Genomic DNA, 27,600 nt, shown 5'->3' on the forward strand with positions numbered 1-27,600 from the left:
AACGCTAATTTAGTCGTCAAATTTTAAACAAGTGAAATATTTTAATTTTCCTGTCATTTTCTCAAAAGCGCGTCGAAAATCTCGCGAATTTCTAGGTCTAAATCAAGCAAAATATGCTTAAATAGCAAACTTTCATCTTCCCCATTCTCCCCCAAACACACTATATTATGAATAAATTTCCCTAATTCAAAGCGACCCGTCGCAATCAGATAAAGCTATCCATACACGTGACCACCAGCCACGTTTTAATTCCTCCTCTTCTCCCATTTCTCTTCGTGAAACGTGACTTAAAAAAACACCACGTTCCACCTCTATGTGTCCTTTTATTTAAAACAAGAGCCACACCATAAGCACAAAAAAATTCAAATTGACCGCATAAACGTAACAAATAGCTCCATTACGGTCCTTTCAAAATTCACCAAGTCAACTAGATGACTCCATCATTTTTAGGAAAATATCGTCGGTGCTCGATCGCAGTAGGGTGTGTCTCAAGGTCGAAAAACAATATTTTGTGTACGAACACCAGTGGCGTAGCCGAGGGGTCAAGAGAGTGATGACCCGGCCTTGTCGTCTTACCTTGACATTTTCTTGAAAAGACGGTGGTTTATGAGTGCATCGCGGTATTTTATTGAGGCGATAAAATGAGCGTCTGAAAACGCGAAAATCTACGGTCATATTTCAGGGGACCATTGAAACTGTCGACAAACTTCGGAGTTTGTGAAATTCGAGGCGAATAAAAAGGATAAAGAATCCACTTGGAGTTGGAGAAATTTATATTTTAGTTGCTTATTTACGAGCGGCGACATTGAGAAATGGGGAGGGGGGCGCGAAAGGAGAGGTTGCCCAAAGCTGACCAGGAGAAAATGGGAGAAAAATGGGAGTTTCTACCGTTTTTGCGCTCTGTCAGATGGAAAATTCAATTGTGGCACAAAATGACTAGATATTTGAAGAAATTAACCAAGTTTTTCTTATTTTTTTATTCTATCAATAAATTAGTGAGACGTCAATTATTTCGACTGTTTAGAAAATGACAGGTAAATTCGGATATTATCAGAAAATGACAGAATTTTTGAAAACTTATGAGAGCCTATCGTTTTTATATCCTGTCAATATCGCCCTCAAATGTCAATTATCTCAGATGTCCAGAAAAACGACAAATAAAGTCGAATTATGGCAAAAAATAAGTGGATATTTAGAAAATTTATGACAGTTTCTATCGTTTTTGAATCCTGTCAGTATCGCGATTAAATGTTAATTATTTCGGATGTCCAGAAAATGTCAGGGAACATCGAATTGTGGCACAAAATGACTGAAAATTTGGACAGTTTCTCCGGTTTTCATTCTGCTATTATCTCAGTCAGTTGTCAACTATCTCGAATGTTTAGAAAATGACAGGAAAAATAAAATTATGGCAAAAAAATAAGTTGATATTTAGAAAATTTATGACAGTTTCTACCGTTGTTGTATTCCGTTAATATCGCGATCAAATGTCAGTTATCTCGGATGTTCAAAAAAATGACAGAGAAAATCGAATTGTGGTACAGAAAGACTAGACATTCAGAAAAATGTGAGAATTTTTCCCGATTTTTATCCTGTCAATGTCTTAGGCAGATGTCAATTATCTCAACTGTTTAGAAAATGTCAGTTAAATTATTTGTGGCAAAAAATTACTGAATTGTAGGCAATTTATGATAGTTTGTACTGTTTTTGTATAGTGTCAATACCACGATCAAATGTCAGTTATTCTAAATGTCCAGAAAATAATAAGGAAATTTGAATTTTGTAAAAAAATTGTCTCACCTTGTATTGTTTTTACGCCCTGTCAATACTGTGGTCAAAAGTGAATTAATTACTTCAGATGTTTAGAAAATGACAGGTAAATTGGGATGTTGGCAAAAATGAGAGAATTTTTAAAAAAATATGAGAGTTTCTGCAGTTTTTTTTTGCGTCAATATCGTGATCAAATGTCAGTTATCTGGGATGCCCAGAAAATCACAGGGAAAATCGAATTATGGCACAAAATGACTGAATAAGAAAAATGTGTCAATGTAGACACTAATTAAAAAGACAGATATATTTAAATGTTGGAAGAACATGACTGAATATCTGACATTTAATTTTTTCCGTTTTTGTATCTTGTCAATACCACGATCAAATGTCAATTATCGCAGATGTTAGAAAATGACAGATAAATTCAAATTTTGGCACAAAATGACAGGAAAATTTATGACCATTTTTACCGTTTTTTTTCATAGAAATCTGCATAATGTTTAGAAAGGGACAGAGAGGTGTTGAATTCGTTTCCCGAGCTCTTGATTTTTCGTGATTGACCGGCCCTCCCCCTGTCATTTTCGCGTGTTCGCATTTCCAGCGTCGTCACATCGCGCAAAGAATCACGAACCCATAAATATTAATGAAACTCGCTTTCGCTCAACAAGTTAGCACACACGCTTTCAATATTGGGTAATCCGCCAGCGTTTGAATATTAATAAGACATCACATAATCGAACGCTTAATCACCATAAATTACCAAAAACGTTCGTTTTTACCGACCGGAAACTGAACAATCAGTTCTAAACGAGCAAACGTCTGAAATGCCATCGTGTAGATTAGAATCTTGACCTTTCAATAACGATGCCCTCTTACTTTCGTAATCGTTCAAGGTTGCTTTGGTAATTTTTAAACTTACCAAATTCGGATTTAATCGTGACACCCTCGCGATGAAATTAATATCGCATTATCGATGGAGCGTGGGGGATGAATTTTAAGCTCCCATACATATTCATGGGGGAGGGGGTGGAATTTTCATTTGGAGGCAGCGGAAACGCGAATGCAGCAAAAGTTGTAATACATCACAGGAATATGCACACATGCAAACATTGTTAAAACTCCATTATGCACATTGTTTAGGTAAAAGCTAAGGGTAGATAACGTCACTCTAAATTAGATTGTAAATTGTTTTAGGGGTTAACACGTCACTGGAAGCAGACCTAAAATAATCAGATCACGCCGGGGGTGGAAATCTTTACATTTTTCCCATGGAAATTCCAGCTATCATAATCTAGATCTCTAGGAAAGTAGTCCATTTTTCTCCCCATCGTGATTAATGACTACAACGGATCAGCGAATTAACTCACCGGATGAAAAAACGCCCCAATTTCGGCTGAAAACTAATTTCAGACTCTCAATAAAAATGTAAGACGAGGGACCACAAAGTCATGTCAAAATCCCATCTGTTTATGAAAGGAGGCATTCGCGGAGACAGAATTTTAATAAAGAACAAAAGTTAGTGTTTTAATAAAATGCAAATTTGATATTTTTTAAGGACGACACAAAAAAAACTACCCTTAAATTTCACTCGGAAAGACGTCAATGTCTATAGTCGCGACACGTTTTCATTCGTGAAAGGATGTTTTGTGCGTTTTACAGCTGCCACCCCAATCCTTTTGGAGGTGGAGGGAATCGAAAATGGGGAGCTGGATGGAATTAAAGAGTCGGGTTTTATGGAACTCTTATCAAGTGGGTTTTTTGCTGCTGAGAGGGAAAATTTTCATAAAATATTTCGGAGATAGGCGGCCAGGAAATGGGGATTTCACCGGGAAAATGTCCCATGAGCTGACCAATAAATGCGAAATGAAGTCACAGGGTTTTAGGCATATTTTACAATCAATAAAGTTTGTTTTTCCTGTCATTATCTAAACATTCACGACATTCTAATTCTAATTAAGTTTCATATTGATTTTTAATTATGTATTTCTTATTATCAGGTCTGTTCTAGTAATGGTTTGATATTTAGAAGGCCAGTTCTGACGTTTACAAGATTCAGTTTAATTTTCAATAACTGCCATTTTCTGCCAATTGTCACTTAACACATGCTGATTACAATTAATTAATATTTAATTCTAGAGCTGCAATTTCGATTTTTTGTTATCGCACAATAAATTTTAACTGTCATTTACTAATTTTCTACAAATGACATGACATAACACATCTAATTAGAGAGAATTTAGAGACAATCCATAGATAATCCGATGAGAAATTAGAAATAATTTAGAGAAGAAATAATACTCTAAGAAGAAACTAGAAGGAATTTATAGAGAAACTAAAGATAATTTAGAAAGAAAATAGAAGAAACCTTGATAGATACCATAGAGAAACTAAAGAGTATCTATAGAAAATTAGAAGGAAGTGGAAGTATTCTAAAAGGAATTAGAAGGAATCTATGGAGAAAGTAAAGCGAATTTAGAAACAAAGTAGAGTGAAACTAGAACTAGAGAAAATCTAAATAAAATTGGAAGAAACTAGAACGACTTTAAAATTAAGCTAAAAAGAATTTATAGAAACCGTAAAGTATCTAGATTGAAATTAGAAGAATTTTATAGGGAAACTAGAGAGAATCTAGAAGGAAACTAAAGGAAATATAGATAGACACCTTAGATGAACTATAGAAACTGTTAAAAGAAAATAGAGAGAATCTATGGAAAATTAGGAGAAATAGAAAAATTCTGAAAGGAAACAGAAAGAATCTCTGGAGAAACTAGAATGAAACTATAGAAAATCTATGGCGATTCAAAGAAGACATTAAAGAGAAAGAATTTAGAAAGAAAGCCCTTAAGAAACTCTAAAGAAATAAGGCGGAAACTAGAAAGAATTTAGTAAGAAAGTAAAGAGAATATAGAAAGAAACTGGAGGAAAACTAGCAGGAACCATAGAGAACCTAGAAAGAATCTGATGATCAAATAGAGAAACGGTAGAGAATCTATGGCGGATCGAAAAAGAACAGAGAGACACACTAGAGAGCATTCAGAAAGAATAGAAAAAGAATTCTTTGTGAAATTAGAAAGTATCTAAAAAGAAATTAGAAGGAAACTAGAAAAAATACAGGGAAACTAGAAAGAAAGTAGAGAGTATAAGAAAGCTAGAGAGAGAATTTAGAAAGAAATTAGAAGGAATTTAGAGGCTTACTATAGAAAAAAAAAGGATCAATTACCAATCTAGATATAAAATTCAAAAAATCTGAATCGAGAGAAAATATAAAAAGAAAGAATAGAGAATCTCTTGTAAAACTAGAATGAATCTCGAGAGAAATTAAAGGGAAACTAGATAGAAATTAAAGAGAAACTAGAAGGAATCTAGAAAATATAAAAAAAACTGGAGAGAATTTAGAAAGAGGCTAGAGGGAAACTACAAAAATTTTGGAGATAAACTACAGAAAAACTGTGAAGAATCGATAGCGAATCGAGAGAGAAGGTAGTCTTAGAGAGACTCTCTTGTGAAACTAGAAAAAATTTAGAAAGAATCAAGAAGAAAACTAAAAAGGAATTAGAGGTAAACTAAAAACAAAACCTAGAAAAAATAGAGGGAAACTAGACCGAATCAAGAAAGTAAAAGTAAAGTAGAAAGAATTTAGTAAGAAACAAGAAAGCATCTGAAGAGACACGATAGAGAAACTGTAGAGAACGGAGAGAACTACAGAATATCGATAACAAATTAAGATAGAAACTTCGAAGAATCTAAAGAGGATGAAACTAGACAATCTATGCTGAAGCGAGGGAGTAAATAGACACTAATCTAGTGAAAATGTAGAAGGAATTTAGAAGGAAATTTCATAGAATCTGGAGAGAATTAATAGTAAATTCAGAGACAAACTACGAACATCAACTAGAGGATGACACTATAGATAATCCATAGCAAATGTAGGGAGTAGATAGCGAGACACCCACGGTAATTTGGAAAGAATGTAGAAAAAAATCTATTGAAAACTAAAAAGAAACTAGAGAGAATCCCAAACGAAACTGACCAATGTAGGGAAAAACAGGAATTGATGAATTCTCTCACGATTTCTAAGTTTTCCAAAATCATCAATTTTCAAAACAGTTTTAGATAATGACAGCGAAATAAAAACATGATGTTACTGCCACCCACGTATAATAAATAAGCTGTCTAAACTTAATTTGTTCAGTCATTCTTTTCAAATTAAAAAACATGTCAATACGAATAGCCTCTTGTTCATGTTAAGTGATTGACAGGTATAATTCTAGGAAATAATTGATCTGAAAACGATCGGTTCTAATCCTGACACACGCCATAAACATGATTGATTCAAACGAATCTCTCTGATCAAATCATAGATCAAGTTTCTAGACACAGCTGTCAATAAGTCGAACATCACCATTCACTTTCATTCTCGCCTCTCGTGCATAATTTTCCACATTTCGATAGTTATTGTGAACTTATTATTTCCTGAATTTCGCAATCGCATTACATAACAAAATCCAATCCACTTTTGTTCGGTGCTATACTTTTTTGTGGTCGGACCAAAACTCACTTATTTCTCTCCATCGATCGTTTCTAATGGAACGATGTACGACAATATCGAAAAATTTTGTATAGCTGTAAACGAATGGTAAAAGTGAAAGGGAACGTGACCTTAAGACGGCGATTTAAACGGATCTGGGTCAAACACACCCATTGGGTTTGTTATAATTAGCAAATGTGGTTTAATTGATTTTTTTGGGTCCGGGACGTTTAATTAAGACCATAGTTGGACGACGAGTTCAGTAATTAACGAGAGACAAGTGATTTGAGTTTTGGAGTAATTGGGATAATTAATGTATTGTTTGTCGTCCTCGAACAATAAGTTCAATTTAATTCAATAAGTGTGATTTAAGTACAAAAGTGCTAACAGTTAAATGACGTCGACGAGATGAAAGTTTCAAATCGGATTATGTATTTATCTCCTGAGAGATGATGAAGGTTCTAAGAAGATTTCTGAGCTCACTTTAATTTGTTTAGTCAAGTGCCATCACAAAAATCTCGAGTGAAAAAAAAACATCTTCGAACCCTTTTTCGCAATTAATCATTAACAATATAACAGAAGCTCCGACAGCGTTCTGTAATTACAGCCACAAAGCACGTTCAGATTTAGGAGAGGTCTCTGATATATTTGCCGCCAACAGGACGTTAATATAATTAGCATAACGCATCAAATTTTGATGCATATTCATGGTCGCAAGCATCTATCACTCTTGATATCCGAGAAGGAGCGAATCTAATTAAGGGGCGGTGGCGGTGACGGCGGTGATGCCACCACATACTACTTGTTGTTTGTGTACTACAACGCTGCGCAAACAACGGACGAAGAAGAGGGCTTTGATGGGTACTTAATAAGGTTGGGGAAAATGACCGGGGGAGGTGGGGCAAAAGCGGCTTTAAAACAAAGTCCAGGGGGAAGTTGTATGTAAAAATCGTTTCGATCAAAGAAAGTGACCAGAAATTTCGAATATTACGTAAGTAGTGCCGAAAGTTGAATTGTTCAGACGAACGTGACGGTTGAGTGACGAGCCGAACGCGCTTGCTGAGTCAAATACAATTAAAAATATGCAAATTAAATGAAGTATTTTTCAATAATTTATGAATATTTGCTACGCTTTTGTGCGACTTGTCCGTCTACAGCGTGCGTAAAACTTTATGCACTGGTCACATGGTTACTTTTTCTACGACCCCATATGAAAGTGGCATTTTCCACACGGTTAAATGACTCCGACAGTTTATGTTTTTGTACATCCATTTCAAAAGTAAAAGTCACTATATTACTATATCCGCACAGGCCTGTCAAAATTGACAGTTATTTTGAAATACAAATGTAATTCTTGAATTTTTGTCTCATGTATCTAGACGATTTACTGTAAAACAACATGCATAATGGTAAAAACGAATGAGTTTGGTCGTTTTTAACAAGTCAATTTTGACAGGTCTGTGCGGATATATTCTTATATACTTTTACTTTTGTAAATGGATGTACGAAAACATCATCATCTAACTATGTGGAATACGTCACTTTTATGAGGTTGTAGAAAAATAACATTTAGCATAGATAAGAAATGAACTATTGTCAAGTCTTATGGTTTCTTCCTGATGATGGGAGATCGTAGGAAAAATAGTGTACATAACTCGTCGGAAAGTGTCTTTCTTGCACTCGGCTGGTGCCTCGTTCATCTACATTTACACTCGTGTGAAACTGGTCACTTTCCGTACTTGTTATGTAAATATTTATTTCACTTGGAGCGCGCCAATTTCTAGTAATTGAAAGCCATATTATGTGAATTTTGACGTTTTAATTGAAGTCGGAAAATGTTAGAAGTGCGTTACATCTAAAAGACGATCCTAGAATATATTAAGGCATTCAATGTTCAAAAATCGTACTAGAAACCGCTTCATTCTAACACCAAAAATCGTGCCGTAATATAGTGAACATACTATCTAAAACTCTCGCAGAATTTCCAACTCGTGCCGGAATATGGGCCATTCGTCAACTTGTTTTAAAATATACTACTTGCGAGACTGAAAGAAGAATGAAAGGATTTTCAGAATTGGGTGCATGGATAAACAAATCTTTTTATGGGGCTCAGTTTTCCCTCGTTTTTAACGGTACGAAATTCCAAGATTAAAATTAAAATTGGAATCAAAGCCCCCATAAAAGTAGAGGAAAATGCGTTTAAAATCAATATCTAATTTCGTTGTGGAAAGTTTAATCTCTGTAAAACTCATGCGGGCTAATTTAGCATTTTCCGAAGAAAAACGAACACAAAGTGAAAATTGATTGATTTCCACCACCCGTTCCTCCCCCTCTTGTTTTAATTATCCCCTCGTTTGCATAGAAAGTTTAATTAATTTGCATTGTGTTCAGTTTCACTTTTAATTACCAGTCCAATCCACAAACGTGTTATGGATTCCATCAATTGCCACTATTTACGTCAAACTCAGCAAAATTGCATGAATTACGTCGAAAATGTCCAAGGTAGTCGTTTTAAATTTCCCCTAAATGGGACAATGCCGCTGTTTTCCCACCATTGTAATGTTTATTAATAACGCCCATTAAACTTTCGGTTAGCACGGACGCAATTATTCTTTGTTAAAACGAAAACCCTCGAAGACGCTGCAGCAGGTGATGATAAAGCGCACGAAAATCCCCATAAAATCAAACAAATGTCAATGTCACGGTTATTCGCTAGATCCATTTATTAAGGTGTCATAACCTGGTAGGACATCGACGTCGAAGGAAAAAACGACCTTCCGTCACGGAACTGAGGATGTAATCTGCGAAATGTGACAACCTTGACAGCTTTGATGGCGATGTTGCGTATAAATTGCCACAATGATTCATCCGAAAAGAAAAAACGCGTCACACGATTTTTTTAGAAATGTGATCAATGAAAGAACCAAGTGGTCATCGACGTTGGCCATGGTCCGCATCAAACATCACTGGAATCTTATCCAAGGGGTCGAACGGAAGTCGAGCATGAAATATTCGAGGATTTATCCACTGATTTCATACGTAAATAGGCGATGACCTGAAAATCGTAGCGTTCGTTCTTATAATTGATGATCGACTTTTCAAAATTCACGTATGTCTAGTCGAGCGATAAAATATTCGTCACGGTCTGTTAAAATTCTGTTCCAGCTCTTGGGACATAAATTACTGCGAAAATTGAAATAATAACACTGATCATGCAAACAATTCGTCCATTTAGGAAACCCATGTATTGTGTTACTGTAATAACGTTCATTATTTATAACCACAGATGATAACGAAATTTATGGTTTCTGGTCGGTATGGATTTCATGATGTTCAACGCCAAATTCGGAGTTAAGGGCGTGGGCTTTCACGTTTTTTGCCAGATTTAGTGAACTTCTAGCGATTTCAGTCGATCTATAAACTTTTGTTGGACTTTACTGTCATTTCATCATTGAAGGAGAGTTCTGTCTTTTACACTTTGCTGTTATTTCATATTGCGTTGTGGTTCTTCAGCACATTTCTATTGTTTTTCTAAGTTTTTAGTCAATCTATGAACTTTTGCTGTCATCTTACTGTCATTTTACGTAGCTACTCTTCATTTTCGAAATAGATTTGCTATTTCGTTCTCCCTGCACATCATGATTTTTATTTTTCGCTGTTATCTTACTATCATTTAACTGTCATTTCATTACAAAAGTTATATCTTTTACATTTACTGTCATTTAACATTGCAATGTGGCTTTAAAGCATACTTTTTTCATTTTTTTAAGATTTTGGTCGTTTTCGAACTTTAGCTGTCATTTTACGTTGTCAATCTTAATTTTCGAAGTAGATTTGCCATATTTATAAAACATTTTTTTAATTATTCTACATTTTTATTTCATGTTGTTATTTTACTCTCACTGCACACAATTATTTTTGTATTTAGTTGTCACCTTAATATCATTTTGCTCTCATTTCGTCACCGAAGTTCTGTGTTTTACATTTGCTGTCATTTTCTCATTGCATTGGGGTTTTTAAGTATACTTCTAGAATTTCAATCAATTTATGAATTTTTGCTGTCATCTTACTGTCATTTTACATTGCTTATCTTCATTTTCGAAATAGTTCCGCCATACCTATAAAATATTTTTTTTTGTCATCTTCCATTTTAGTTCATGTTGCTATTTCATTCTCCCTGCACAACATTATTTTCATTTTGCGCTGTCATTCTACTATCATTTAACTGTCATTTTACCACGGAAGTTCTGTATTTTACATTTGCTGTCATTTCACATTGCATTTTAATTTTAAAGCATACTTTTATCATTTCTTAAGATTTTAGTCAATCTATGATCTTTGTTTGTCATCTTACTGTCATTTTACATTACTAGCTTTTATTTCCAATGTAGATTTGCGTAAATTATTCTGCATGTTTTTGTCATTTTTTTTATTATTGACATGTTATTGTCACTGCACATCATGATTTTCATATGTAGCTAGCATCTTACAGTCATTTCATCATAGAAGTGGAATTCTGTTTTTTACAGAACATTACAGACTAACTGAGCTCTTTTGATGTTATCTCAAATTGCTCTTTCGGTGCTCTACCAAGTTTCTGTCATTTTTGAACTTTTGCTGTCATTTTCCGTTGTCAATCTTTATTTCCGAAATAGATTTACGATATTTATGGAACATTTTTTTAATTATTCTACATTTTCATTTCATTTTGTTATTTCATTGACAGTACACACAATTATTTTCGTATTTTAATGTCATTTTACTCTCATTTTATCACCGAAGTTCAATATTTTACATTTGCTGTTATTTCACATCGCAGTGGGGTTTTAAAGCATACTTCTATTAATTTTCTAAGATTTCTATGAATCTATGAACTTTTCCTGTCATCTTTCTGTCATTTTACATTGCTAGTTTTTATTTTTGAACCAAATTTGATTTATTTATAAATCTTTTTTGTCATTTTTATTATTATTGCTATCATCGTCACATGATTTTGTTATTTTGTTGTCATCTTATATATGGTCATTTTAGTCATTTCTGTTTCTGTTCTTTGCACAACATTACCATTGCTGTCATTTTATTTTACTACTTTTTATTATCGTGTTCCAATAATAATAATTATTATTATTACATTTCGTGCTCTTTTAATGTTCGACTTGATGACAAAATAATAACCCCCAAATTATGGTGTATAAATGCCCACTTTAATGGCGCAGTTAAGTCCGCATCGATTGATTGATCAATTCCCATTTTAGATTCTCATTTGAGCCAAATCCCAAAAGAGTTTAAAAAAACAGCAGACTACTTGATTTTAATTACTATTGACCGACGCTGGAAATGCCCACAAAAAATTAGCGTGTTTACATAACTTTCCTAAATCCGCCCCTGCGCCCATTACCAAAATTTGGCAACGAAATCAATATCTCTATCTCTGCACCGCCAACTACGACCATCCGTAGCAATTTCACAGTTCATTCTTCTGTTTTGATTCAAAACAGAGCCTCGATTTCGAAATTACGATTTTAATTATCATCCCTTCATGTCCGCTCGGTTCGTATCAACTGTTTAAACACAGCCACCTGTGCGAAACTACGGTAACCTTTCTCGCCCAATTATATTCGTCCCATTTAAGAACAAAAGATCGCGTAAAAAGTCAAATACAATGAAAGACACGGAATAAAACAATAAAGCGCCGGTTCTGAATCCGTTTAATGGAGCGTGGGGCGAAAGACAAGCTATCTAAATAAAATTATAACATGCATTCTTAACGTTCGCGCTCTTATTTCCACGAGCATTGTTTGTCTCTGCCTGCTTTGATCTTACGTCACGCGACAAATTGTCGTCGAGTGGGTGTCGCTTATATGGGAAAAAGTTACGTGAGCGCTTTAGAAACTTAATTATTTTAATTGCTGTCCTTAACGCCGAGGGATGTTTTAAAGCACCCTCGGTTTTACCGAGCGGAAGTTTGTAAGTTTAGGGGGGAAAGTCAGACAAACAATTATTTCGGATTTCGAACTAAAATAGGAAAGTTTTGGGGACGAAGAAAACAGACTAGTAATTTGTGATACGAGAGCATTAATTCGGTTTTAACCGACCGTGACGAAAATCATCTTTTTCCGAGGCGGAAGGAAACCAAGGAAGTGTTATTGTTTTCGAGAACAATCCACATTCCTTCAGCTTCACAAATTACCAAACTTCAAACAAGACATTAATGAATCTTTAACGTGCTTCAATTTAAAGTCCGGATTTTGCCCCGGATCCGTTTTCTGTCAAACGCAAGCTCGAGTATCAAAACCGGAAAGGATGGCCTTCGATAAATCATGTGAAAAAGCTCGATTTTTTGAACGTTTCAACGCTTTCCAATCTCCCATAATTCACCTGGAATTCAAATGGGGGAAAATTTACTAAGCTGTACTTGCATCAATGGGATTAAGTCTGAATGGCCTTTATTCCCAACGAGTTTCAAAACAAATAGAAGGATCCGCTTCCGAAGGATTTACGCACGAATATTAAAAAAAGAGAAATTATTTGATGAATTATTCGAAGAAGCGGAAATCACGTAAAGGTTAAACTGTCACAACAAATGTTAGGAAAGTCGCGACAATGAAAAATGACCTTTTAAGAACGGATGACGCAAAACTTTGATCTTTGATGCGTTAAAAGAGCTTGAAAGTCGTCAAACTTTGATTTTTTTTCGTTATTTAAACGAAGTTTCTCTTTTACTTGTCATTTTCTGACAATGGTTTTCACAGGCCACACGTTCGAGCGGTGAAAATGAAATTATTACGCAACGCGCAGACAAGATCTTCCTTTTTTCCTGTCATTTTATCTACAGCTATAACGTGACCTTGGCCTTACATCACGAGATACCGAAAATCGCATTTTTGCTGTCATTTTCTGTATACTTAGTTTAGTGCAATTTCTCTTCTGTTTTGTTCATTCCATGACATCAAAATTAGTGACATTTTCTTACTAATTAACCTTTTATTAATACCTTTTAGTAGTCAGTTATTATTACCACTGTCATTATCTGAAATTGTATCAATAAATGTGATTTACGTAGCACATTTTAATTTGTTTGTTTGCCCATAATAATGAAATTATTGCAGTCAATTTTATTTTTTGTTTTTTTAAACTGTCATTTTCTTATTACTATTACTATTACTAATACTAATGACCAGTCATTTTCTTATAACTAAATCCGTATGATGTGGCCAGTTTTTACGTGATTGAGTGTTTTACTATCTATATCTAAGAATTATAGTCACAGTCATTGTCTAAAAGTGTATTAATAAATTTTAGTAACACCAAGACAAAATCTAGCTTGTTTCTGTCATTTTATAAATTGTTTACTTTCTGCGTTTATAGTCTTTTAGCTTTTTTGGTCATAAAAATGACGGTTTATTCAAAACTCTGTTTAAATCATTTTCTAAACGGCGAATTATCGGAAATTTAGCTGTCATTTTCTAACCAGTATAAGTGAAATTTCTTTTACGTGGCCCAGCTTCTTTTGTTTGAAATAGCAGTCGTGAAAAGATCTGTGAAGTTTCTGTCATTTCGTTAACGCTATAGACCACGTGGATCTTGCTTGCATTTATCCTGTCATTTTCTAAATCGTTCGAAAATTGAGTTTTTAAAAAGCTAACCCTTTCCGTGCATGTCGAAAACTGTATTTTCGGCTGAAGTTGTGACAGATGTAACCTCAAACACCGCCTTTCTCGTGTTTCAGAACTTGACCTGCAATTCTGTTGTTTTTCCATTCCGTTCTGTACTTTACAGCTTCAGCTGAAATTTAAAGCCGTCTTCCCCGAAATGACGTAATTTATAGCGTTTCAGGACTTACAATTAACTGAAATTCTCGGGTTAATGTCAGTTTTATCCTGAAATTTACTGAATTTTGTGTCTTTTTTACAGGTTCGGTGCAGCAGAGCAGGGCTTCGTAAAGGTAGGAATTTTTATTATTTCCCGAGGTCAATAAACGACAAATACGACTCTGTCGCGCGAACGTGAAAATCCCACCCTCGTCAAATTTTCCATTACTCACAACTCTACAAACATAAATTATCATCTTGAATTTCGAAACTGACGAATCACGTTTCCATACGCGACGATTCCTCCTCGTGTGTTAATTGAACTCGCTCCAAGACACGTTGCAATATAGTTTTCGATGACATTGACACAATTTCGAAACTGATTCAAAATCAGAAATTGAAATCGTGACGTGTTTCCTTCCGCGAAGATTTTTCGCGGTAATTTATGCGTCAAGGGTGGCAAATGAGCTTTTTCATTCGCGATGAAAAAACATCCGACCCTCTTTGTACTCATAAACCGTAAAAATAGCTCCAGCCACAGAAAGAAATCGTGATTAATCGTTATGACAGTACAAACAATGAGAATGGACGCAACACAACGCAATTATCTTATGAAATCCCAGTGTCAGAAGCAGCCGACGCCATTACACGAATTATACGGTGCACGTGATTTTTCTCTTTTTTCTTTTTCTCACCCTGAATATTTTATAATCCGTCTGATGCAAGCGACGAGTGATTTTTTTATATGACGGGGCGCCATGTTGGAGGGTTGTCAAGTTTGCGCCGGTGAAAGTAAAACTGCATGCTCGACATACGTCGAAAGAAACAACGAAGCACAGCTGGTGTGATGTAACGAGCAGCGGAGACGTAATAACAGTTTTTTTAACGGTAATAAACGACGTAAAAACGCGAGTAATGAAAGATAATGACAAACGTGGTCGCTATATACCGCGCGTTCCAAAAAAATTTTACTTTTTGGAGACATTTATGGAGACCCTGTAGTGGAAATAATCGTTTTGGATCGTCCTGTGTGATCAACTTTTTTTTGGGAATTTGCCAGACTGCTAGATCTAGAATTCCCAGACCGACGCGAATTCACGGTTGTGCTCCTTTCGCAATGTGCATTTATGAAATGCTCGATTCCAACTCTGAAATATAAAGCAAATCAAGCGAAAACTACATTTCCACTTACGTGAACGCCAAAACAACATCAACAACACCATTTCCGTTTTTTTAGGAAAAAAATGACGTTTTCCAGGGAATTTTTCTCCAACCGGAGATTTAATTGACCGTCGACCGGAATAAATCTCCCGTTTTGATATAGTTAATGAAAAATCAGCGCGTCTTTTCTGTTTTTCCTTCTGATAACTCGCGCCCAACTCGGGAAGAAATTTCCTTGTTTTTCTCGAAGTTTTTTAATGAAAATTGAGGAAGAAATTTTGATTTAGTCGCCTCGAGCGACTCATTAAATTTCATGTTTAATTTTCGACGAGTTAAAACTAAACATCGCGCGACTCCGAACGACAAGAGCAGTTTTAATTAAAGTAATTAAATTTAGAGAAAATTCCGACGAAATACTTGGCCGTTTTTCTGTTCTGGATCTGGCAAAAAGTCGCGGATTACGTTGTACTTTTACTTAAATGAATGGAAAAATCGGAGATGAAAGTTGCATGACCTAGAAGACTCGTTTGATGCGTACGATTTGAATATTTCCGATTTCATTTTCGCCGGAGATAGAAAGATTTACGACGTACAATGGCCGCTAATGACAGGAAAAATTAACGCGAAGATGAATAAATGAGGGGACTTTCTATGCTGATGGGGGCAGGGCCGGGCTCCGAATTTTTCTGGGGCAATTTTACACTTTCTTTCGCTTTTGCTTTCGGTTTGCTCTGTTTTCGGTCTATTGGTATTTAGAATATTTTGAATAATATTTTAATATTTGGAATGTCAAAGAGTTTTGCATTTAGGCACAGTTAATGAAGACTTTAGAAAAAGTAACCTCCTTAAATTTGATTGTCATAACTTAAAAACTAACAAAGATGCGAATTTTAATAAAAAAAAGTCGAAAATTTTTGGTTCGTCTTAAAATGAAATTTTCCAAAATCTGTATTTTTTGTTCTAAAATATTGGATTTTGGCACTTTAGTAATAGTAACCTCTCCAAATTTGTTTGTCATAACTTAAAATCTAACAAAGATGCGAATTTTGATGGCAAAAAAGTGGAAAATTTTTGGTTTGTTCTAAAACGAAATTCTCTAAGATCTGTATTTTTATTCTAAAACATTGGATTTTGGTAATGAGCACTTTAGAAATAGTAATCTCCCCAAATTTCAAAGTCATTACTTAAAAATTAACAAAGATACGAAATTTAATAAAAAAAAGTCGAAAATTTCTAGTTTGTCTTAAATCGAAATTTTCTAAAATCTGCATTTTTTGTTCTAAACTATTGGATTTTGGCACAGTTGATTGACAGTTTAGCATAAGTAACATCCCCAAATTCATCGTCATAATTAAAAAAGTAACAAAGATACAAATTTAAATAAAAAAAGTCGAAAATTTTTAGTTCGTCCTAAATTGAAATTTTCTAAAATCTGTAGTTTGTGTTCTAAAATATTGGATTTTGGCAGAGTTAATAAGCACTTTAGAAATAGTGACCATCCCAAATTTTATTGTCATAATTTTAAAACTAACATACCTACATACGAATTTTAATGAAAAAAGTCGAAAATTTTTAATTCGTCCTAAAATGAAATTTTCTAAGTCAGTATTTTTTGTTCTAAACTATTAGGTTTTGGCATGGTTAAGAAGCACTTTACAAATAGTAACTTCTAAAAATTTTATTGTCATAACCTAAAAACTAATAAAGATACGAATTTTAATAAAAAAAAGTCTAAATTTTTTGGTTCGTCTTGAAATAAAATTTTCTAAAGTGTGTATTTTTTGTTCTAAAATATTGGATTTTTGACAGAGTTAATGAGCACTTTAAAAACAGTGACCTCCCTAAATTTCATTGTCATTATATAAAAACTAACAAAGATACGAATTTTAATAAAAAAAAAGTCGAAAATTTTTAGTTCGTGATAAAATGAAATTTTCTAAAATCTGGATTTTTTATTCTAAACTATTGGATTTTGGCACAGTTAGGTAACTGTCAGTTTAGAATTAGTAACATCCCTAAATTTATCGTCATAATTAAAAAAGTAACAAAGATACAAATTTGAATGAAAAAAGTCGAAAACTTTTAGTTCGTCCTAAAATGAAATTTTCTAAAATCGGTATTTTTTGTTTTAATCTATTGGATTTTGGCATAGTTAATTAACAGTTTAGAATTAGTAACCTCCCCAAATTTTATTGTCGTAACTTAAAAGTAACAAAGATACGAATTTTAATGAAAAAAAGTAGAACATTTTTAGTTTATCCCAGATTGAAATTTTCTGAAATCTGTAGTTTTTGTTCTAAAATATTGGATTTTGGCAGAGTTAATAAGCACTTTAGAAATAGTGACCTCCCCAACTTTCATTGTCATAATGTTAAAACTAACAAAGATACGAATTTTAATAAAAAGAGTTGAAAATGTTTAGTTTTTGGCTTGAAATTTTTGTCTAATTTAAATAATTCTGGGTATTTAAAAAAGTATGTAATTTCTAGTTTTGTCTAAAATGGAATACAAAAATGGAGAGCAAGCCTTCTGAACTTTGGTGTAGTTTAATAAAATTCCAAGATTTTTCTCTATCAGCGTTTCTCTATTTTCCCACATATCGTCCCGTCGACAAACGAAAATTCGTAACTCACTTAGCCCCGGCTTTCCTCACTTTTCCCTCATCGTGCGGCCCGCAGTTTGTCACTTTCTACGACCCATAACTAGATAACTGACAATACCTTCCATTCATTTTTCCGCAATTATACTTTCTACGTGCATTTCCCCATTTCACCATAGGTACAGTTTGTCTTTTGCAAACAGAACCTACACTCGTGCAAATATTGATAAAACAGCCGTTTATTTCCCAGATTAACGCCATTACTGCTCCTCCTCCTTCATCAATTTCTCTTGATTTTCCACGAAACCACGTGCGCGGCTAACCATCATGGTAAAAAAATGATATTGGGGATCCTGCTGACTTTGAACATTATTCACAAGTTCAACTCGAACCAGTTTATAATTGCGTAACGAATTTATATGCGACACCTGCTGAAAACGCGGTTTCGCTCCGGTTACTAGCGGATTTTTTTCCCGAGGGCCGTAAGGCGACTTTGTAGTAGTTGTAGGTTTATAAATAAGCGTCATCTGCGCGAAACGACCTAGCAATTGTTTTAGCATCCACGACGAGGGTGTAAAATGTCGCCTTGACACAGCCGTCTTTGATGTGGTTTAATGAATTCTGTTCACCCCTTTCTAATGCAATTATTCGAAAAGCGGGACTGTTTTTACGTTCGGTACCACAGATAGGGGCGGTATTGATTAAATTAGGTTTTTTTTCTGAGTGCATGCATCCGTTCGGCGGATTTGTCCTCTCTAAACTAATCCAAGGAAATATCTCGAATATGTATAAAAAGAACACAGATACTCGGCTTCAAGCGAATAAATTTCCATGGAAATGCGATAAAAGAGAACGCAGTTAAAAAAGTCGGTACAGTTCGACTCGCAGGAACTTTTCAGGCGTTATTACGTTTTGTTTATTTAAAAGGAAATGTGCAGTGTGGCGTTGTTGTGGAGAAAACACCACTCCTTTGATCTTTTTTTAAGTTGGTAGCGCGCGGTTCAACTGTCACTTTTCACAGACCTGCCAACACAAGCCGTAACTTGAAAATCCGAGCCTCTTTTTTCCCTCATCCCGAAAATCAATGTTAACTGGCATTAACGAAAACGTTTCTAGACATTTTATGTCCTGAGCGCGAGTAAGGAAGCAACAATTCACTGAAACGAGACATAATCCTGATCATTCCTGTCTCATTTGTTGGAATTTCCTACAATCCTTTAATGATTGCGGGGGTTTTTCCTGCTGCATTTTTGCACCAGGATTCTAATCTACCTCCTGCGACGTCCAATTTATGTTGCGCAGGGTTTGATAACCGTGATTAACCCGACGAAAGACGAACGAACTCATCAATTCGGTTTTTCTAAAGTAAGATCTGTCGACAATAAGTTATTTGCATCGTAATCGCATAAAGATGAAATACGGCTCGTAAGCTTTTATATGCTGTCACCGAACTCGATTGGGGGGAAATCTGTCGCCCGCCGGTCTGACCAAGGGGCCTCCAAGTCCAAATCAAAAATCGTATCTTAATAGAAGCTCTTAACGCATCGGATGTAGAAAATTTCATTAAAACAGTGCTGGAAAGTTTTGTATGCTATTTTTTCTAGTGCCTATTAATCCACTCACTCAAAACGAGTGCGGAGATCGGAAAATTATTTCAAAATCCTCTGAAATGTTTGTTTCGGCTTCTCCCATCTCTGAATATTTTAGGATATTTCCGCATACACTCGGAATATTTAGAGAATTCCGCGCAACTATGAAACACAGCTCGTAAGATTTTATCCGCTGTCACTGAACTCCTCGTTTTGGGGGAAATCTGTCGCCACTGTGGCTCCAGGTGGAGATAAAGAAGAAAATTCCTAGAAAAACACCGGCGGTCTAGAAGGCTGGGAAATTCGGCCATGCTTGCTGTGATCACGGGCTATAAATATCGCGTTGCGTTTCTCACATTTTCAATAGTATTGCGTGAGTGTAAAAATATTTATTGATTTTAATTATCTAAGAGTTGTATAATCATTTTTTGTCATTACTACTAACATACTTATAGAAGTTTCATCATTGCGTTACATAACACCTGAAGAAGCCTCAATTTTCGTATCGTTTCTTGTCCACCTGCGCGTTTTTCTCCATTCTTTCGTACAATCGAGATCTCAGAAAAAGCCTTCAAAGTAAACATCTGAATCGAGCATGTAATTAATCGTCGGACGTTGTTGGCCACCGCAAGAAACCTTATAAATCCATTTCGTGTTCGTCTTCATCGTGCTGCTTTTATTCTCAGAATCTAATGTATCGGCATTAATTTTATAAAGCTGATAACTGAGCTTGATTAATGAGCTCGACACCCTGCTAGAGTGAGAAAAATATACTTTTAATTATTATTTATAGTCACTTTTTAATCCATCCTTCTTGATTATTTAATTGATTAGGTTTAGTAGCAAGGACCTAATTGATTCTCAACCCCCGTCACACCCCCGATCAATCATTGCAGTTAATAACAACTTGTTGATCGGAACGCATCAATTTTAGCTGCTCAAACGTCGTGACAATTTAATCAATAAAAGAGATTGTTGGAATTTACCGACGTCTAAGACGACGAGACGCTCTAAAATTGTCATTAGGCGGATCTTCTAGTCAGAAAACTCGCAAATGACAGTTCTTGGATAACAAACTAAAATTTTTACGGCAAAAATTCTCCTAGCATCTGAGAAAATTAAATTTTGATCCGCCCGTGTTTCATATTTGATTCATGAAATCCAGAAAAGTCAAAGTTTTGAAATTTTCAGTCTCTTTGAATTAAATTCTAAAGAAAACTGATCACTTCAATGTCTTGAACTATCCAAATTGAATTCGATTTGTCTATTTCGGAATTTTCAGCTAAGCCTTCGATTATTTCCCTCGGGCGAATAAAAATGCATTGCAATGGCGACCGCAAACAAATCGGACCGCACGTGAGCCAACAACATGACCAATAAACCTAATTTGACGATTTTTTCAGCTTGGATAATTTCAGAACTTTCAATTTGTTAGTTTGAAAGTTTTCAGTTTAATTTTGCTGTCTTTAATGGTTCTAAATTTTAAGTGTAGGTACAGTTTACAGAGGTTTTCAGATTTTGTTCAGATTCAATTTTTATGTGGAAATTCTCATAATTTCACAAAAGTCTCAGTATATTTGGATTACCGAAGTTTCCATTTTTTTAACTCCAATATTCTACAAGTTTTTCAGTTCTTAGAAATTTTATCTTAACTTTGCTGTTTTCAACCATAAAGTCTTTAGAAGTTCAAAATTTTCATTTGCAAATTTTACAAACAAAATTTTTATCATGGAAATTTGCGACTTGCTGGAAAAATTCAGGATTTTTGAGTTTTGGTTTTTTATTTTTGAGACGAATTTTGAGTTACCGACATTTCTAATTTCTTGTTCTAAAAGTTTTCAGCTTCATTTTGCTATTTATTCAGCTAACCAGTCTTCGAAAGTTCAAATTTTTTATGTGTAAATTTTACTTACATTTTCAGAATTTTTCCAAGCTCAGATTTTACATGAAAATTTGTGACATTTCTGAAAAGTTGTAGGATTTTCAGTTCACCGAATTTGTAGCTCTAATTTAACGAATTTTTCAGCTTCTCGAATTTCAGCACTTGAGTTCAACTTCCAATTTCTTATTCTAAAATTGTTCAATTTAACTTTATTATGCTGTTTTTAGCCAGAAAGTTTTTAAAAGTTGAAAATTTTATGTGTAACGTTTTCGGAATTTTTTCAAGCTCAATTTTATCATGGAAATTTGCGAACTACTGAAAAATTTCAGAATTTTTGAGTCACCGATTTTTCCACATTATTTGACGAATTTTTCAGCCCCTCGAATTTCAGAACTTTTTAATTTAGTCTCCCATTTTACAAACGGAATTTTTCAAGCTCAATTTTTTCATGAAAGCTCGCAAGACTTCTGAAAAATTTCAGGATTTTTGGGTTGCCGAATTTTTCTCATTTTTTAACTCTAATTTGACGAATTTTTCAGCTCTTTGAATTTCAGAACTTTCAAGTTGAAATTCCAATTTCTTATTTTGAAAGTCTTCGGCTTAATTTTGGTAATTTTTCAGCCAGAAACTTTTTAAAAGTTCAAAATTTTTACATTAGAAGTTTACAAAAAATTTCATGTATTTTCATAATTCAAATCGCATAATTTCGGAAAAGTTTTATTTGTAACGAATTTTCTATTTTTTAACTCTTAATTCTACAATGTTCAGCTTCTAGAAATCCAAAACTTCCAATACCAATTTCTTATTCTGAAAGTTTTCAGAGTAAAATTGATGTTTTTAAGCTAAATGTTTAATTTTAAGATGAATTTTTAAAAGGATATTCAGTAAAATTCAATTTTATTTTCTCAGGGTCTAGATAATGAAATTCTTCAATTATGTTAGTCAGAAAACTGAAAATTAAAAAAAAACCTGAAAATTTCACTTTGTCTGAATTAAGTTCTGTAAAAAACGGATCACCTGAAATCCCTGGAACTGCCCAAATTGAATTCGATTTATCCATTTCGGAATTTCCAGCAAAGCCATCGATTATTTCCCTCGGGCGAATAAAAATGCATTGCAATGGCGACCGCAAACAAATCGGACCGTACGTGAGCCAACAACATAACCAATAAATCCCCAGTTTTACGTGACGCGAAACTAATGAACGAAATTTAATTCGAATGATAAACAAGGAATTAGATTTAACAAACCTCCGAATACCTCACCACTTGACTGTTAATTATCCCGCTAATTAAACGAAATCCGAGTAAAATAATTAGTTCGGCATCTTAAAAACCTTTTAAATATCAGAGTTTTTGTAATCGCCGAGACAAAGGTGGGGAAAAATGTAAACTGAAAGAGAAAGTCAACGATTTAACCTTTCGTTCCAAGGCTTGGGCGAGCGCGTTTGCTCTTAATAACAGTTTTGTGTCACGTTGATAATAATTTCCATTCTATTGAAGAAATTTCTATGCAATTGGAAACAAATTTCGTTGGAATTTTATTACGTTAAAATCAGTTGGTAAACAAGCGAGCGAGGTTTCCTTCCATTTGGATTTTTTAATATGAGCAAATACAATCAGCGCCGCTCTGTTATTGAATTTATTGGATCGGAAATGTTGGCGAAACTCGTCCAGAGCAAATCCAGATTGATGACGGACCAATTAGCCTAATTTAATTAGGGACTTTTCTGATTGCAAGTAATGTCTTTTAGAGATTTACAAATTGGTTATGAAAAATTTGATTGAACACAACAATTCCGAGCCGTAGTACATGAAACGTATTATTCCTGCATGACAGAACAGCAACAACGATAATGTCATAACTGAAAGCTTAAAACTTGAGCTTTTGACTACGATAGCGCTTCGTGAAATAGAGCGAGCCTGAATCTTGACAAGGAACAATAAACTGTATTCAGGATAATGAAAGCGATGTGTTAGGGATTAAGTTTATGGGAACGGAGCGGAATGACAGTGCAAATTTATCGCCTTTTTAAGATGGGTCCAACGATGATAAAGTTTTATCTCCGTTAATAACATATTGAGAGATTAAAAAGTTGGAGGCCGGAGAGGAATTTCCACCCCCCGACGTTTTATCTCGACACATATCTTCGTCACCGGAAATAAATACGCAACAGCCCTCGCGACTTTCACTAACCTTGCTCAAAAATTCAGAGTGGTACTGAATTTCTCGGGTTTTTCTCCTCGGTATCGATTTTCCTTTTTTCTTGGCGCAGACAATTATCTAGACCTGCTTTCTAGCAATTGCAAAAATGCACCAATACGGCATTTTATAGAAAGTATGATCAATATGGCATGACGATAAATACTAAATAAACAAAAGTCGGTTATGAAATGGAGCGTGCAGGGACTTTTTGCTTGGTTAACGAATTACCTATTATTAACAGGTGCAAAAAACCGGAAATTTTTCTTTTTGTGTGTTGGTGCTCCTGTATTAACCGCCCACCTATATTTCATGTTATTATTATATTTATAGCTTCATTAGCAAAGCGGTGAATACTTTCAGTTATTATCGAATATAATTAAAATGCTTAATTGATGTTGTTCAAGAACGGACCTTTTACGGGATTCGATGAAAATTTCATTAATTCCGGGTCTGCGTTGGCTGACCACGACCATTTTTGGGGCTACGAATTATTCACGAAGCTCTACAAACAATGAGAGAGCATTTGCTAGGTTTTAATTTGTCCAGTCATTTTTTTTAGTTTCGGACTCAGGTTTCAAAGAGTTCATTTGTCCGAGTTTTTAAAAGCGGATGGACCTTTTTGGGGTTGTTTTCAGTTTGAATTTGTCGCGATTAATTGGAGATTTTCAGGCAACATGGTTCTCAGGTTGCAGCGTGCAAATTCTTGTTTTATTTTTCAATTAGACAGTCGTTGAATGCATGAAGTGTTCAGTTGCAGTTTCAATTTATCGCTACAAATTGGCAAATGTTCAAAATTTGTCTAGAGTTTGTAGGTTTTTCTCAGTTTTCTGGTAAAATACCGTCTTTTTCCCCTATCTGACGTCTTTTTTCAACCCTTTAAATTTCAGATTTCCCAATTTCTTATACAAGAAGTCCTCATCCTTATTTTTCTGTTTTTTCACCTAGAAAGTCTTTAGAGTTTAGAAACGTTTTGACAATTTTTTAAAACTCAGTTTTTACTTGAAAATTCGCGACTGAAACTATAAACTGAATAATTTCAGGATTTTTCCGTTACCGGGATTTCCATATTTTTTAATTTTTATTTGGCGAATTTGTCAGCTTCTTGAATTTTAGAATTTGGAAATTTGAATTTCAATTTATTATTCCGAAAGTTTTGAGCGTAATTTGATCGTTCTCCAACCAGAGAGTCTTTGAAAGTTAAAAATTTTTAATTTTTTAATTGTTTTCTGAATTTTTTCAAGCTTCAGTTTTAACTGGAAGTTTCAGGATTTTTGGGTTTCCGAATTTTCCTCATTTTTTAGCGCTAATTTGATGAATTTTTCAGCTGCTTTTGTTTCAGAATTTTTAAGTTTGAATTTCAAATTTTTATTCTGAGAGTTTTTAGCTTAATTTTGCTGGTTTTCGAGCCAGAAAGTCTTTGAAAGTTCAAAAATTTTAAATGTAAATTCTGAATTTCAAGCTTAGTTTTTACTTGGAAATTTGCAGGCTTTTGAAAAGTTATTGGATTTTTGAGTTCCCAATTTTTCCACATTTTTTGACGATTTTTTCAACTTTTTGCATTTCAAAACTCCCAAGTTTACATTCTAATTTCTAATTTTGAAAGATTTAAGCTTAATTTTGCTGTTTTTTTACCCAGAAAGTCTCAAAATTATGCACATTTTACAAACGTTTTCAGATTTTTATTTTTTAGGCCCACTTACATGGAAAATTGTGACATTTCTGAAAAGTTTCAGGATTTTGAGTTACCGATTTTCCTTTTTTTAGTTCTAATTTGATGAATTTTTCAGCTCCTCGAATTTCAGAATTATCGAGCTATTATCAAGCTATTATTTTGAATGTTTTTAGCTTAATTTTGCTGCTATTTCAGCTAAAAAGTCTTTAAAAGTTCAAATTTTTTAAGTGTATGTAAATTTTACAAACGTTTTCGGAATTTTTTTCAAGCTCACTTTTTACGTGGTAGTTTTTGAAAAATTTAAGAATTTTTGACTCTCATTTGATGATTTTTCAACTCCTCGAATTCCAGAATTTTTAAATTTACATTGCAAAGTAAATTTTCAGGATTTTTAAGCTCACAAATTTTCTTACTTTTAGCTCTAATTTGACGATTTTTTCAGCTCCTCGAATTTCAGAACTTTCAAGTTAAATTCCAATTTCTTATTCTGAAAGTTTTCAGCTTAATTTTGCTGTTTTTCAGCCAGAAAGTTTTTAAAAGTTCTAAATTTTAAGTGTAAAGTTTACAAAGGTTTTCAGATTTTGTTCATATTCAATTTTGATTGAAATTTACGGAAATTTACGTATTTTTGGAAATGTTGCAGAGTATTTGATTTACTCAATTTTTGATTTTTTAACTCTAATTCGACAATTTTTTCAGCTTCTGGAATTCCAAAATTTTCAAGTTTTAATTCCAATTATTTATTCTGAAAGTTTTCTGCCTAAATTTGATGCTATTTTCAGCTAGAATGTTTAAATTTTTTCAATTTAAAGAACAGAAACATTGTAGTTAAGTTCAAGAAGCATTTTTAGAACTAATTTTTTTTAGGGTTTAGATAACTCCGAAAAATTTTGAGTTAATAGTTTATAAATATTTTTAAAGAATTTTTTACTAAAATTTCGCCCAAAGTCATTAAAATTGCCAATTTTGTGGTTTTCTGACTAATTTTTAAAATAAGTTTTTTCAGTTTTTCAGGGAAATATCAAATGTTTTAGTCGTAAATAAACCTGAGAACCGAGAAAATGGATCCAGAGCGAACTGAGAATTCCAAATTTGGCTCAGAAAGCAAAATTTCTGTGCCAATGCGTTTGATAGCTCGAGATTTCCGCCGCTCGGAACCTCGGAAACCTCGATCCTGCAATCCTGATGCAACTTTCAATTTCCAAACCTCTATCTATCAACACCTCACGCAAAAGCGATTCAACTTTACCGTTAACCGCGTTAATGTTAGAACTTATTCATAAATGTCAGTCGTTACCGATTCAAGGGCGGAATTCCACTTTACACAAGTTTCTATATCTGCAATAATCCTTTCCACGCCCGTAAAATTACAACATTCCATTTAACAAAAAAAATTCCTTTCTAGTCAAAGGTGACAGTCAATATCAAACCACACCTGTCATTTTTCAAGACTTCCTTATTGAAGAAACGTATGTGGATTAAACGCGGAAAACAAGAAATGACATAATAAGCGTTTAGGAATCGTTGCGGAACGATGATCAAGGACGGCCGTGTTCATGAATGGGTCGTCCTCCGAGACGACCAGAAATGACACGAATTGATCGGAAATTGGAAAGCGCGATTACATGTAAATTCCATTTGGGAGAAAATTTTGAAATAAGTTTTTGTTTGTCTTGCAACAGCTCTTACTACAATATCTCACCTTGTGCAGCCTTAACGAGGCAAATCGATGCAATCACTCCCCACATCAACACAACCCTCATCCTGGTGCAGTTGTCAACACAAAACACAAAACAAACAAAAAACCAAACACATAACACTACTTCATGTCATCACTCGCGACGACAACCTGAAAAAAACCGTTGCTTCTTTGACACCGGACGAGAAAGTGAAATTTTCGGACGACGAAGAAGTGAACGTTCGCGGCACCGGTTCAATTGTGACTGGAAGAAAAGTGACCCTGCCTGCTGCTGCAGGAGAAGGTGAACACGGAATGAGCGAACGAAGGCGGGAGGATTGCGCGATCCTGCAGCGGCTACTGAGTTGAATCCTGCCGATCCTGCTGTTGCTGACGATCGGACGTTCATTGTTGCATCTTGCGGAGGCAAAGGGTGTGTGCTATTAAGAGACAAGAAAACAACATTCGGAAAAAGGGAGGTACAAGGACGGAATAAGTGCCGCTCATTAAGACGTATTTATGGTTGCGAGGTCCTGGAGCAGGAACGGACTTTATATTGATTGAGGGTTTTTATCAATACGGTTCTGATTGGCAACGGGATGAAAGAGGGCGGCGGGAGGGATTTTTCTGATGATTGACGCAGATTTTTGCTCTTTTGGTTCGAACCTGAGAAACTGATAATTAAAAACCTACACCTAATTCTGG

The 27,600-nt window shown here is 34.5% G+C and overlaps 1 protein-coding gene across 1 annotated transcript in view; it reads right to left on the minus strand.

The window, feature by feature from the left end:
- The window catches only part of LOC148176057 (uncharacterized), a 35,010-nt gene extending 7,928 nt beyond the window's left edge, over nucleotides 1-27,082 (minus strand). The window contains exon 1 of the mRNA XM_088033756.1: nucleotides 26,920-27,082. Within this exon, the coding sequence (XP_087889882.1) occupies nucleotides 26,920-26,980 (61 nt within the window). The 5' untranslated portion in view covers nucleotides 26,981-27,082. The remainder of the gene's footprint in view (nucleotides 1-26,919) is intronic.
- Nucleotides 27,083-27,600: the final 518 nt, after the last annotated feature.

The sequence above is a fragment of the Gnatocerus cornutus genome, chromosome 4, assembly GCF_029298725.1.
Source record: "Gnatocerus cornutus isolate USDA-ARS CGAHR chromosome 4, icGnaCorn1.1, whole genome shotgun sequence".
Lineage (NCBI taxonomy): Eukaryota > Metazoa > Arthropoda > Insecta > Coleoptera > Tenebrionidae > Gnatocerus > Gnatocerus cornutus.